Raw genomic sequence first — 13,968 nt, 5'->3', positions numbered from 1 at the left:
TTCCATTTCATATTCAAGTATGAACATGACTTGCAAGAAGTGCTTGACAAAGGAGTCCAAACTTATAACCAATGGGCTATGGTTATGGATAGATGGTATGAATATCCCCCTGATAATTATCTGCATAATTTGTTCCTTTGTGGATTCAGATCTGGAAGCTGCCGATAAATTTCTACACGAAACAGGCCTTAACGGCTTTAGGGGTAATCATTGGGCAAGTATTAGAGGTAGCTTTTGACCCAGATGAGCCTCAAGTACAAGAATTCATTAGAGTTAAGGTTCTGTTTGATGTCTCTAGACCTCTTAGAAGATCAAAAGCGGTGGTTATAAAGAATGGGGGCACTACGTCTGTTAACTTTGAATACGAAAAAATCAAAAACGGTGCTATGAATGCCAGAGACTCACCCATGAAAAGGAGGATTGCCCCTTATTCCTGAACAAATAGGTTCATGTAGAGGTTTCTTCAAGAACAGGTGGGAAAGCTGAAAATCCCAAAGCAGAGCCGGTGCTAAAACCGTCTGACCCGCTGTTTGGAGTGCTATCAGAAGATTAAGTTAGAATTGATCCCAACTCCGGGAGACCTCGTATTGCTCCTGAAGTACTGTAAGGTATGAGGCAGTATTTGAGGCTAGGAAATGAGGAAGAATTAGTCATAAAAAAGGATCGTGTAAAGAAGACTGTGAGAGAGGTTGAAAAGGACCCCATTTGGAAAAAATCAATCCTAAGGTTAGAACCTGCTCCTATTTTCCACCCCGAGGTAAACAAAGGGAAAAGGTTTGTCTTTGGTTTTGAAGACCCGGACATTTCATTGAGAAACGAAGCTGCTGGCTCACTTAGTTTGGAAAAAAGGGTTCCTGAGACAAATCTAATGGAAGGAAGTGTTTGGCCTGTGGAGAAGTTTTATATTGATTCTACTTATCATCATAGCAACTTCCTTACTCTTTCTCAACCTTTTCAAGCCAATCCGACGGGTTACAGGACTGGATCCTTTGAGTCTGGTTCATCCGGGATTGGTTTTAAAAAAGGTAAACCAAGAAACAGACCTTCAAAGTCTACGAGAAAACTCAAGCCTAAGGATCAGTTTCAGATAGAAAGTATGCACACTTTGAAGAAGGGGCTAACAATTGGTGAGCAAGAGAAGAGAAAAGCAGACATTGTGGGAACAAACAATGCTAAACAACAAAAGCTTAAACACAAAGAGGTGATCCAAAAGGGGGGATTGCCTAACGCCCAATGAGCATAATGAGCTGGAATTGTCAGGGCTTGGGACGGTCTCAAGACTTGGTGATTCCTCGTCTCAAAGAAATGCGTAAGAAACATTTCCCAGAGATGCTTTTGTTTTTTTATTTAGACTATGAATCAAAGAGATGTATTAGTGGACCTGCAAGAATGGTTAGGATATGATAGGGTTTTTACAGTTGACCCCATTGGAAAATGTGGTGGATTGGCTCTGTTCTGGAAGAATAGTATTAAGCTGGATATAAAGTTTTTTTGATAAGAACATGTTGGATCTTCAAGTTCAGTTTGGAGATTTAAACTTCTTTGTTTCTTGTATTTACGGTAATCCGAATAAGAGTAATAGAAACTTTGTTTGGGAAAGATTATCTCGGATTGGAATTGGAAGGAGAGATAGATGGTGTATCCTAGGTGATTTCAATGAGATTCTACATAATGGTGAAAAACTAGGTGGTCCAAGAAAAACTGATGCTTCTTTCAAGCCTTTCTCGGATATGCTAAATGCTTGTGATATGAGTGAGCTTCCGAGTCATGGAAATAAATTCACTTGGGCTGGTAAGAGAGGAGATATGTGGATCCAGAGCAGATTGGATAGGGCTTTTGGCAATAGTGAATGGTTTGTTCAGTTTCCAGCTTAAAACCAAGCTTTCTTGGATATGAGAGGATCTGATCACAGACCTGTTCAAGTAAAGTTGATGTCTTCGCAACAATCCTATAAGGGCCAGTTTCAGTTCGATTGTTGTTTTCTGCGTAAACAAGGGGTTAAGGAAGCTATTATCAAAGCATGGACAGTGCAGAGACCAGGTTTTAATCTGTCAGTTGCAGACAGACTCAGAGAGTGCAGGAAATCTTTAAGTACTTGGAAAAAAATGAACTCTATGAATGCTTTTGACAAAATTCAGCAGATAGAGGTTGCTCTGGAGAAAGAACAGTCTGATAGATGGCCAAACTTCCAGAAGATTAGGATCTTAATAAGGGAACTTTGTTTGGCTTATAGAGAAGAAGAAAAATATTGGAAACAGAAAAGCAGACAAAAGTGGCTAAGAAGTGGAGATAGGAATTCTAAGTTCTTTCATGCTTCGGTTAAAAACAACAGAGAGAGAAATAGAATTGATAAGCTTAAGGATATTAATGGGATCTTCCAGAAATCTGAAGCTGCAAAGGGAGAAGTAGCCTCGGCTTATTTCGCCAATCTGTTTAAATCTTCTAATCCTACTCCTTTCAATGAGTGGTTCTCAGGGTTCAGTACTAGAGTGTCTGAGGAAATGAATAAAGCCCTGATCAAGAAGGTCTCAGCTAAAGAAATCAAAGCTGCAACTTTTTCCATTAAAGCGTCTAGTGCTCCCAGACCTGATGGAATGTCGGCGTTATTCTTTCAACATTACTGGAACATCATAGGTCCTCAAGTAATTGCTGAGATTCGGAAGTTTTTTGTAGAAAGAGTTCTCCCATCTGATTGGAACTACACACACTTGTGCTTGATTCCAAAAACGCATCGTCCTACAGAAATGACAAACTTAAGACCTATAAGTCTTTGCTCAGTACTCTACAAAATCATTTCAAAAATCATGGTGTTCAGGTTGCAACCCTTCCTTTTAGATATTGTCTCTAAATCACAATCAGCTTTTGTTTCAGACATGCTCATATCGGATAATATTCTCGTTGCTCACGAACTAGTGCACAGCTTGAGAGTTCATCCGAGTATCTCAAAGGACTCCATGGCCATAAAAACTGATATGTCAAAGGCATATGATAGGGTAGAATGGAGCTATCTTAGGTATCTCTTAGTGGCCATGGGATTTCATAATATTTGGATTGAATGGGTGATGAGATGTGTCTCCACGGTTACTTACTCAGTTCTACTTAATGACCAGCCATATGGGATGATAACTCCTCAGAGAGGGTTGAGACAAGGAGATCCTCTATCCCCTTTTCTCTTTGTACTTTGCACAAAAGGTTTATCACATCTGTTAAACAAAGCTCAAGCGGAAGGCAAAATTGAAGGCATCTCTTTCTCGGATCAAGGACCTTGGGTTAATCACTTGCTGTTTACAGACGACAGCTTGTTTCTGTGCAAGGCTTCTATGGATCAAGCTGACACAATTCAACGGATCCTGAATACTTATGGTGCAGCCACATGACAGATCATCAACCTTTCAAAATCCTCAATTACTTTTGGCTCAAAAGTAAATGAGGTGATAAAGAGGTCTATCCAAGGAAAACTGGGGATTTTCAATCAAGGAGGTGTTGGCACTTATTTAGGTTTACCCGAATGTTTTAGTGGATCGAAAGTGGAAATGCTCTCATACCTCAAAGACAGACTTAAAGGTAAGATGTCAGGGTGGTATTCAAGGTTTCTTTCTCAGGGAGGCAAAGAAATGTTATTGAAGTCAGTGGCCCTTGCAATGTCTGTCTTTGCTATGTCCTGCTTCAAATTGCTAGTGTCATCCTGTAAAAACTTGACAAGCGCTATGACAGAATTTTGGTGGAGTTCAAATGAACATTCAAGGAAAATCCATTGGTTAAGCTGGGATAAATTGTGTCTCCCCAAACAAAAAGGGGGACTGGGATTCAAGGACATAAAAACTTTTAACCAAGCGCTCCTAGCCAAAAAAGCATGGCGGTTACTCCAAGACGAGGATTGCCTATTTTCAAAGCTAATGAAGAGTAGATACTACCCGCTTGACAATTTTTTGGAGGCAGGTTTGTCTTATCGTCCCTCTTTCGAGTGGAGAAGTATTCTACATGGAAGAGAGCTCTTACAAAAAGGTTTAGAGAAGAAGATAGGAAATGGAGAATCAATGTTTGTATGGACCGAACCGTGGATTGAGGATAATGGGATGAGAGCACCATGGAGGAAAAATATCATTTTTGACGTTTGCTTGAGAGTGAAGGACCTTATTGATCCGATTACAGGGTTGTGGGATCTAGATGCTTTGGAAGAGCACTTCTTTCCCCAAGATATAAACAGAATACAATCTATTAAACCTATAAGAGATCACAAAGATTATCACGTGTGGAAGCATAACAAAAGTGGGGAGTATTCCGTCAAATCAGGCTACTGGCTAGCCTCCCTATCTATTAATTCTCAAGCGCTCAAGGATGTTGAAGCTCAACCATCTCTAAATGGTCTCAAAGCTGAGGTATGGAGTATTCAAACCGCCCCAAAAATCAAGATATTCTTATGGAAAGTCCTCAGTGGAGCTCTTCCAATGGCAAATCTACTCAGGAGAAGAGGAATTGATGGAGATGAACTTTGTCAAGTTTGTGGAGAAGCAGAAGAGACCATTAACCACATCCTATTTACTTGCACTGATGCCAGACAGATTTGGGCTCTATCTGACTATCCCTCTCCGGATTCTGGGTTCCAAAACGGCTCTGTTTTTTCAAATGTCTATCATCTCCTAACCAACAGAAACAACCTGCGATGGCCAGCTGGTTTGAGAAAATGTTTTCCTTGGATCCTGTGGAGGATCTGGAAAAATAGGAACTCTTTATGCTTTGAAGGTATATGTTTCTCCCCTCTAGATACAAAGAGCAAAATTCATGAAGAGGTTGATGATTGGTTTCAGGCTCAGGTAAAGGACAGCGGAGAAAATCCTGAGACACTGAGTCCTTCGCTCAACCAAACTACAACAAAGGATGGTGAACTTCTCGTTTTTTGGTCTAGACCACAAGAATCCTGGGTAAAGTGTAATGTTGGTTGCTCGTGGTCCAAAGGAAAACTGATTGCAGGAGGAGCTTGGGTAGTGAGAAATGATGAAGGAATCATCCTTATGCACAGTAGACGAGCTTTCTCTAACACTAGAGATAAAGACGAAGGAGTTTTCAGAGTTTTGGAATGGGCGATGGAAGGCATGTTAAGTCACAGGTTTATAAATGTGATATTTGCCATTCAAGATAAAACTCTCGTAGGAGTGGTGAACAGGCCGAAAGCTTGGCCATCTTTCAGGTTTCAGTCTATGGAACTAAGAAGGATTTTGGGAAGGATTAGTGGTTGGTGTTTGGAACACGAGGTGGAGCAAGCAAACAGAGGAGCGGGTCTCATCGCTCAAAGCGTCACTAGGGACCTAAGAATGCAATCATATGTTGCAGTATCTTACCCTCAGTGGCTTAGTTTAGTTTTTGAAGAAGAGATCTTTTTATCCTCTGTTATTTGATGGCAAACTCAGGTGAAAAAGGACAACTTTTTGGTTCATATGTACAGATAGCGTTTAGAAGGTTTAAAAAGCTATAGAATGAATATGCTCTGTTCCTGTAATTTTGGTGGGCTGTAAATTTTATTGGGCTTATTTGTATGCTTACGCATACCTTATCTAATATAACTAAATCAGTGGGAAAAAAAAAGAACTACAAAAAAAATGTGATAGTTACTTTTGCATGATGTGTGCGTATCGTAGAGCCGACAATCAAAGTGTGGGATCAGCACATCTACAAGAGATTTTGCCACTACCGACACGCGTCCTAGTGTGTTACATCAGGCGGTCCAATTAAGATCAATCGTTGTTTAAGACACTCACTAACCCAATGAGTGTTCGAAACGTTTTGGGCCGACCAAAGTCCCGCGGCTAACTGTCACGTCTCAAAACTTAACAATACATAAAATCATTTTTAGATGACAGTGAAAGTGGTGGAGCGTCGTGTTGGGTTGGGGGTACGTTTGAATCTGAGTGGGTGCCTCGTTGACTTGTTTTACCACCCGACTAGTGTCGCCATAACCACGGCAAATACATTTGCAATGTTTTAGTTTACTAGTCAGCTTTGGGCATGTGGGTACAATAAAGTAGTCTATAAACAATCCGTTCATATGTTTTTAACAAGTGTCAAAAGAGAAAAAGTCAAATAACTCAAAGATAAGTACTGTCTTAGAATTATGGCCCATTCCACATCTCCTTTATTCTATGAAATAAAAAAAAGTTTTCTTATAAGATTGCTTGACCTAGAATCAGTAAATGAAAACATAGTTAGGTTAAACCGTCTTTCATGCCGGCATAGTAGATGAGGTGATGTAGAGAATTTGTGACATAGTCAAAAAATTAAAATATGTAAATTGTGTTCACAATACCCATTGCTCGATTGGTATGGATTTTGTCTATAATACAATGTAATGGACATGTGAGGTTAAATCATGGATCAACGTTTGAAATTTTAGGAGGCATCCTCACATGGCCTTGTTAGAGAGAAAACTACCTTTCAGATAGCGAGATTCTAAGGCTACCTTTCAGATAGCAGTAAGGCTCAACATTGACATGGTTTTTTACATTATTTTTTTCCTCGTTTTCATCCGAAATAGCTCGGTAAAAGACATTTAACCACATATATACATCTACTTAGCCCTGTTAAAAGTCCCCTATTTTTTTTCCATCTCTCCAAAATAAACCAATAAAATCTCGTTGGATAAAATTTTGCCAAGTAATATTAGAGAAACAACTCAACGACGTGAACTTTTTATAACTCGTTGAATGGACACATAAGCTAGGTCTTCCCAAACATGTCTCCTCAATTCATTGTGACTATTAATATAATTTCTCTCATTGTAACTATTGTTCAATATCTTTCAACTTTTTCATATATTTTTTTCCTAATTCTTATTATTTATTGTTCATATTCGAACACTCCAAAAACTTCTGAAAATATGTTTCCTCTCTTTGATCCTAAATATTAATCCACATACAACTTAGTCCGGTAAATAAAACTAGCCTTCTATTTTCATCACCTTTTTGTTTTCGAAGCCATTGGATACAAAATTTTATCTTCTATATGGGATATAATTAATGCATGTGCTTATAATTAATCACTAAAATATATATATTTAATTTAATATACTGTAAAGTATTAGCCAAAAAGTGAAAGTCATTTGGATAAATTTAAATTTTATTTAATATTAAAATATATTACAAAAATAAACTAAAGTGTCAAAAAGTGAAACATATTTTGTTATTATTACAAAAGAGAAGATATCTTTAATATTTAAATTAAAAAGCATAAAAAAAAAAAACACACCAAAGAAGATCAAAAATGTTGTTTATTACAAAAGTATGGAATAAATTACAAATCACCTGAAAAATGCTTAAAACCAAAGTCAACATATCAACTTTAACAAAATATAATTGGAAAATTATATACTGTCAAACTTTCTATAATCGATGACTACTGACTCTATCTATCTCCCCCTGTCACGTAACCTAACAACTATATATCGATCTTTCTGTCCTTATTTTTCTTCTTGGTTATACGTTTACCAAAATAATTAGAACAACAACAAAAAAGAGCAAAAAAATAAATAAAAGAACCATAATAATAATAAGAAGATCATATATCATGTGAAGCTAAAAGCTAAAAGCCACCTCGAAACAGAGAAAACGGATAAGGCGGTGTTGTTGGTGGATTTGACTCTACCACTCCTCCAAACGTCGCTGTTTCTTTATACCTTGCTTCTCCTTGTATACTCCCACATCCTCCTCCTCCTCCTCCTCCGTTTACACTCTCCGGTAAAGACAACGTCGATGTCAACGATGATGACGTGGAAGACGAGGACGTAGAGATCATCGAGTTTGCTACTAGCCCGGTATCGTAGTTACCAAACTGTCCTTGTTGCGTTATTGGAACACACCACCCCAACGAATTCTCCGGCGAATGGTTCCGGTAAAGATTCTCAGTTGAGGACGGAGACGGCGAAGATGAAATCACTCTAAAGACCCTACCTTCGTCTTCTTCGAGTACTTCTTCCTCCTCTGCTTTGACAGTTGAGGACATCGTGACACGACGCTTCTTCTTGTCCGAGACTAGCTTCTTTGTTCGCTCTTTCTCGAGCATCATCCTCGGGAGGAGATCAGGATCTTCCACGACTTTGTACAAGAACGCCATCATCTGCTCCGGTCTCCTCTCTGTCGCTTCGATCCTTTGGTTCATCTTCTGAATCTCAGCTTCTAGCTCTCTTTGCTCCTCTTTCAACCGTTCGATCTCCCTCACGATCTCGCCGTCCTCCAAATCTTGACCGTACATCCCACGCGCGTGTTTCCTACGTGCTATGTTCCTTAGTAAGTGCTTCTGTCCCCTCAAGAAATGTTCGTTCGCAAACTCCCACCTGTCCGGATCCACTTTCCTAAACCCCTAAAGAAAAAGAAAAAGAAACAAATTAGTATAGGAAGAGAAAATATTGTTCCTCTGTTTCGATTTTGTCAAGAAGATGTATGAGTTTAGGTCCAAAAGAAAGAAAGAAAGAGTAAAGAGTAAAGATGAATTACATAGGTATTGAGTTGACGAACGAAGCTGCTAAAATTGTTGTGTTTGAAATAAGCAGGCAAGATCCGTTGAGAGAAGTCGAGAGGATCAACGACTATGAAGCTGTTATGAGCAGGTCCCCAAGTGATGAGCCAATCGGTCGAAGGATCGTTGACCATCTGATAAGTTTTCACAATGAAAGGTGCGATCACGTTGTTGGTGTTGGTGTTATTATTGTCGTCCTCCATATCTATATTTTTTTTCTCTCTCTTTCTCTCTCTCTCGTTTTTTATCGCTTTATACGTTTGTTGTTCGTAAAGAAATTAAGGAGCAAGCTGGTGAGTTTATATAAACAAAAAAAAATAGGATCTTAAATTGTGAAAAAATAGTAAGTTTAAGTGGTTGTGACAGTGAGACTGTATTGACGTGGCTTGCTTTTTGTGATAACGTGGCGACTTCGTGTTTTCCTTTTACGGTGTCACGGGTGAACTAGTGGGACCTAATGCAGGTGTCCCCCAAAGCTTCACGTCTTTTTTGCCCTTTTTGTTTTTGTTAATATTATTTCTTATGTGACAAGTTATTTTGATCTAATGAAATTGTATGCATATCAAGCTGTGTTACGATTTTTTATTCGATCGTTACTCATGAAAACTATATAGACTATAGTGTGATCTTTGTTTGTAGGAATCAGTTAATTGAGATATAAGAAGAACACATAACAGCCCCACTCAATTTGGTTTGTAGTCTAAATAAAATTTTGTAAAGAATAAATTTAGGTGAAGCAAAGATAAATTTCTAAAATATCTTAGAAAGTGAAAAAGAGAAAATATAATATTTTGTTTTCTTTTCATAATTATTTAGGTATATATCCAGATTTTAACTTAAAAATATCCTACTTATCTAAAAAAAAAATACAAATTGAAAAAGTACTGATCAATATATGTTAGATATATGGGGATTCGGATTTTAGTAGTAGTAGGACGGTGTGGGAAAGGCTGAGTAGGTTTAGAGTGGGTCGAAGGGACAAATGGTGCATGATAGGGGACTTCAATGCTATTTTGCATAATGGGAAAAAGATTGGAAGCCCTAGAAGAGGAGATAATACCTTCAAACCTTTTGCTGAGATGCTTGAAGCATGTGGTATGGAGGAAATGGCTAGTAGTGGCAATAAGTTTACTTGGGGAGGTAGAAGAGGGGATCACTGGATTCAGAGCAGATTAGACAGGGCTTTTGGAAATAAAGACTGGTTCCTTAGTTTTCCAGCGGCTAATCAAGCTTTTATGGATATGAGAAGCTCAGATAATCGCCCAGTTTTGGTCAAGTTGATGGAGTCTCAAGAGAAGTATAGGGGCCAGTTTCGATTTGACAGGAGGTTTCTGAATAACAAAGCGGTTAAGAAAGCCATTGAAAAGGCTTGGAAGCCAGGTTTAAATGGAGAAGGTGTTTTAGTGTCGCAAAGGCTTAGAGATTGCAGAAAAGCTTTAAGTGCTTGGAAAAAGGAAAATTATGTGAATTCCAGGGACAAGATACACCAGTGTGAGATGGCTTTGGAGAGAATTCAATCAGAAAGATGGCCAAACTTACATCAGGTACACATCCTCAAACGAGAACTTGCAAAAGCTTATAGAGCAAAGGAGAAATATTGGAGACTACGCAGTCGACACAAATGGCTGAGAGCGGGCAATAGAAATTCGAAATATTTCCATGGCTTAGTGAAGGGGAACAAAGCTAGAAAAAGGATTGATCAGTTGAAAGATGCTCAAGGGGTCCTTAAAAGATCTGAAGCTGCAAAGGGAGATGTGGCAGGAGATTATTTTAATAATCTTTTCAAGTCTTCCAATCCCCAGAGTTTCCAGGTGTGGTTTGATGAGTTTCCTTCTACAGTGTCGACTGAGATGAATGATAAACTGATAGCTACCGTGTCATCAGATGAGATCAGAGAAGCAGTATTTTCCATTGATGCCTCAAAGGCTCCGAGTCCAGATGGTATGTCCGCCTTGTTCTTCCAGAAGAATTGGCAGATAGTGGGTAAAGAGTTTACACAAGAGATCAAAAGGTTTTTTGAAACGGGAAGATTTCCTGCAGAGTGGAATTATACTCACCTGTGTTTGATCCCAAAAGTTCATCATCCGAATGAAATGAGTGATCTAAGACCAATAAGCTTATGTTCGGTACTATACAAGACTATCTCGAAGATCTTGGTGAACAGGATGCAAGAGATTCTCCCGCACATAGTTTCAATCAATCAGTCCGCTTTTGTGTCAGAGAGGTTGATAACAGATAACATCCTAGTGGCTCATGAACCAGTTCATTGTCTAAAGGTGAATTCAGAGATTTCCTCACAGTTTATGGCGGTGAAGACAGACATGTCTAAAGCGTACGATAGACTGGAGTGGAGCTATTTGAGGGCAATGTTGACAGTGATGGGGTTTCATGTAAGGTGGATAGATTGGATAATGAAGTGTATGACGACAGTTACCTTTTCTGTGCTTATCAACGATCAACCCTTTGGTATGATCCATCCGCATAGAGGTTTAAGGCAAGGAGACCCGCTTTCGACGTTCCTCTTTGTCCTTTGTACTGAGGGTTTGACTCATCTCTTAAACAAGGGACAAAGAGAAGAAAAGATCCAGGGAATCAGATTTATCGAGGAAGGTCCGGAGGTCCATCATTTGCTATTCGCGGATGACAGTTTATTCATGTGCAAAGCAGATTTGGATCAGGCAGGCTTTCTCATGGAGATGTTGAGCAAGTATGGAGCGGCTACAGGGCAGTCAATAAATTTGAATAAATCGTCAATCACCTTTGGATCCAAAGTTTGCCCTATGACCAAGAAAAGTATTCAAGAAAAGATGGGAATTTTGAAAGAAGGTGGTGCTGGTACGTATTTAGGACTCCCAGAATGCTTTAGCAGATCAAAGATCGAACTGATGAACTATCTAAGGGATAAAGTTAAGTCAAAGACCTCGGGTTGGTTCTCAAAGCTCTTATTGCGAGCGGGGAAGGAGGTGTTACTTAAATCGGTGGCTCTTTCAATGTCGGTGTTCGCTATGTCCTGCTTCAAACTACCCAAGAAAACTTGTGAAAACATAACTAGTGTTATGGCAGAGTTTTGGTGGAGTAATGCAGAACAAGCAAAGAAGATACATTGGCTCAGTTGGGAAAAGTTGTGCCTTCCAAAAGATAGAGGGGGAATGGGATTCAGAGATGTCCATACCTTTAACCAGGCTCTGTTGGCTAAACAAGCTTGGAGACTACTGCAGGCCCCAGAGAGTTTATTTGCGCAAGTCATGAAAAGCAGGTATTTTCCGAATACAGAATTTTTAAATGCGACATTAGGAGCAAGACCATCTTATGCGTGGAGAAGTATTTTGTTTGGGAGAGATCTTTTGGTACAAGGGTTAACTAAAAATATTGGGAATGGGAAAACATTCAGAGTCTGGTTAGATAGTTGGGTTGATGATGATGGATTGAGGCCCCCTTGGAGAAGAAACAATGTCTTTAACCCGGATCTCAGAATCTCTGAATTGATAGACAAGGATACTCGAACATGGGATGCAAAAGCTTTGGCCTATCATTTTCTACAGCTTGATACTGAGAGAATCAAAAGGATAAAACCAGTCCCTGAGATAGAGGATTTCTATACTTGGAAGTACAACAAAAGTGGAGACTTCTCGGTTAAGTCTGCGTATTGGTTGGCTTCTCAATCGTTAAACCCATCGATAAGAGAGGAAGCAAATGTGCAGCCTTCAACAAACCCATTAAAATAGCAAGTATGGGGAATACAGACGGACTCGAAGATTAAGGTATTTCTTTGGAAGGTGATGTGTGGTGCTCTACTGGTCGCAGACGCTCTGTGTGGGAGAGGGTTGAGGATTGAAAACTCTTGTCAAACCTGTGGTGGAGAAGAAGAAACGATCAATAATGTTTTATTTTCTTGTTCTTTATCTCGCCAGTTGTGGGCGTTATCGGGGATCCCATCCCCAGAGCTAGGGTTTCACAATGGGTCGGTTTTTTCAAATATTCAATACTTCTTACTGAATATGAAGAACTCTCAGTGACCGGAGGAGTAAAAAAAAACGTTCCCTTGGGTGATGTGGAAAATCTGGAAGAATCGAAATCTGGTGGCTTTTGAAGGAACAAATTTCTCTCCGCAGGAAACGATCACTAAAAGTAAGGAAGACTGGAAGGAGTGGGTTGACGCTCAACAGGAATCAGATGAGGAGGAAGAAGTTGAAGCTCGTGGGGAAGGGGAAGTCCCAAGAGGAAGAGAATCGAGACAAATTTCAAAGAAACCAGGGTGGAAAAGACCAACAAGAGATTGGCTGAAATGTAATATAGGACTCTCTTGGTCGGCTAGAAATCATTTGTTGGGTTGTGCGTGGGTCCTAAGGGACCACGATGGAAGGGTGTTGTTGCATAGTAGAAGAGCTATGGCAATGGTCCAGGATAAGCAAGAAGCTCAGCTTAAAGGGCTATTGTGGGTTATGGAAAGTATGAGAAGCCATCGGATAGAGAATGTGGTTTTTGGATTGCAGGATCAGCTTTTGGTAAAGGTGGTTACAAAGCCTGCATTATGGCCTACATTTCGATACCAATCAAATGAGGTTAGCAGACTGAGGGGAGGTTTCAAGGATAGTAAATTCTTTTTGGAAAACTCATTTTCAAACAGAGGAGCACTTATGATAGCACAAAGTGTCACTCAAGATTGTAGACTCCAATCGTATGTGGCGATGGGGCAACCGGAGTGGTTGAGGTACTTTTTTGCTGAAGACACAAGACTATCCTCTGATTGAACTTAAGTTTTAAATGGCTAGAGTAGGATTAGCCATTATTTTGGTATAGGTAGAAATTGATGTTTAACTGTGTCTGTTTGTAGAAACAGAGAGTAGAAATAGAGAGGACTGTTTGGATACGATGCAGGGTGTATCGTTGGTCTTAAGGGTGTAGATGTTTTTGTAAAGAAGGGAAGTTATAATCTATATTATCAATATAAAACCAGTTGACAAAAAAAATATGTGTTTAAATTATCATCATTCATCAAGACATTTTCTTTGTCGCATATCATTAAGACAATCTAATGACATTTCCTCAAGTCGTTATTTATTGCAAACAACAACACTAAATGCCAAGTAAACATGATGATATATATAGTTGAAAAACTACAAAACATGGTGGTCAAAGACACACTATTCTATCTGCAAAAGCTCACTATTTTCGTATACATGTCCATGGACTCTGGAATAAATTAGCCACACAATGTCTTGCAAAAGAGTTATCTAATTATAGGAGTATTATATAAATAAAACTCCATAAGCATATAATATAAACTACTTCAGTGGACAAAAGATTGCTTGGTTAAGAATCAAAACCCTTAGTTCCAATCAAAATCACACGCATCAAAGGCAGTACTATTTTATTGTTTATTGTTTAAGCCACCACCGAAAAATCCAATAGCAAATCTTATATATAAAACTTTCCTAATTATATACTGATTAATTAATCTAG

The 13,968-nt window shown here is 39.0% G+C and overlaps 4 protein-coding genes and 1 pseudogene across 4 annotated transcripts; 4 read left to right on the top strand and 1 right to left on the bottom strand.

The window, feature by feature from the left end:
* Positions 1 to 610: 610 nt before the first annotated feature.
* On the top strand, positions 611 to 1,237 carry LOC147920544 (uncharacterized). Its single transcript, XM_087501127.1, has one exon. It carries the CDS (start codon positions 611 to 613, stop codon positions 1,235 to 1,237), a length of 627 nt encoding a protein of 208 aa, XP_087357253.1.
* Positions 1,238 to 1,502: 265 nt separating this feature from the next.
* On the top strand, positions 1,503 to 1,874 carry LOC147920543 (uncharacterized). The gene has a single exon (XM_087501126.1). It carries the CDS (start codon positions 1,503 to 1,505, stop codon positions 1,872 to 1,874), a length of 372 nt encoding a protein of 123 aa, XP_087357252.1.
* A 5,370-nt stretch (positions 1,875 to 7,244) lies between these two features.
* LOC104766383 (heat stress transcription factor C-1) lies at positions 7,245 to 8,850 on the bottom strand. Its single transcript, XM_087503222.1, has 2 exons — positions 8,484 to 8,850; positions 7,245 to 8,349 (listed from the first exon to the last, which is right to left on the bottom strand). Exons 1-2 carry the CDS (start codon positions 8,706 to 8,708, stop codon positions 7,573 to 7,575), a joined length of 1,002 nt encoding a protein of 333 aa, XP_087359348.1. The 5' UTR covers positions 8,709 to 8,850; the 3' UTR covers positions 7,245 to 7,572.
* A 644-nt stretch (positions 8,851 to 9,494) lies between these two features.
* On the top strand, positions 9,495 to 10,134 carry LOC147920542 (uncharacterized). Its single transcript, XM_087501125.1, has 2 exons — positions 9,495 to 9,885; positions 9,980 to 10,134. Exons 1-2 carry the CDS (start codon positions 9,495 to 9,497, stop codon positions 10,132 to 10,134), a joined length of 546 nt encoding a protein of 181 aa, XP_087357251.1.
* Positions 10,135 to 10,355: 221 nt separating this feature from the next.
* LOC147920541 (uncharacterized) lies at positions 10,356 to 13,256 on the top strand (annotated as a pseudogene).
* The last annotated feature ends 712 nt before the right edge of the window (positions 13,257 to 13,968 follow it).

This window comes from Camelina sativa, chromosome 19 (assembly GCF_030686135.1).
Source record: "Camelina sativa cultivar CO46 ecotype springtype chromosome 19, ASM3068613v1".
NCBI classification, from domain to species: Eukaryota; Viridiplantae; Streptophyta; class Magnoliopsida; order Brassicales; family Brassicaceae; genus Camelina; species Camelina sativa.
The sequence above is the reverse complement of the archived record's forward strand: the minus strand, read 5'-3'. Positions and strand labels throughout refer to the sequence as shown.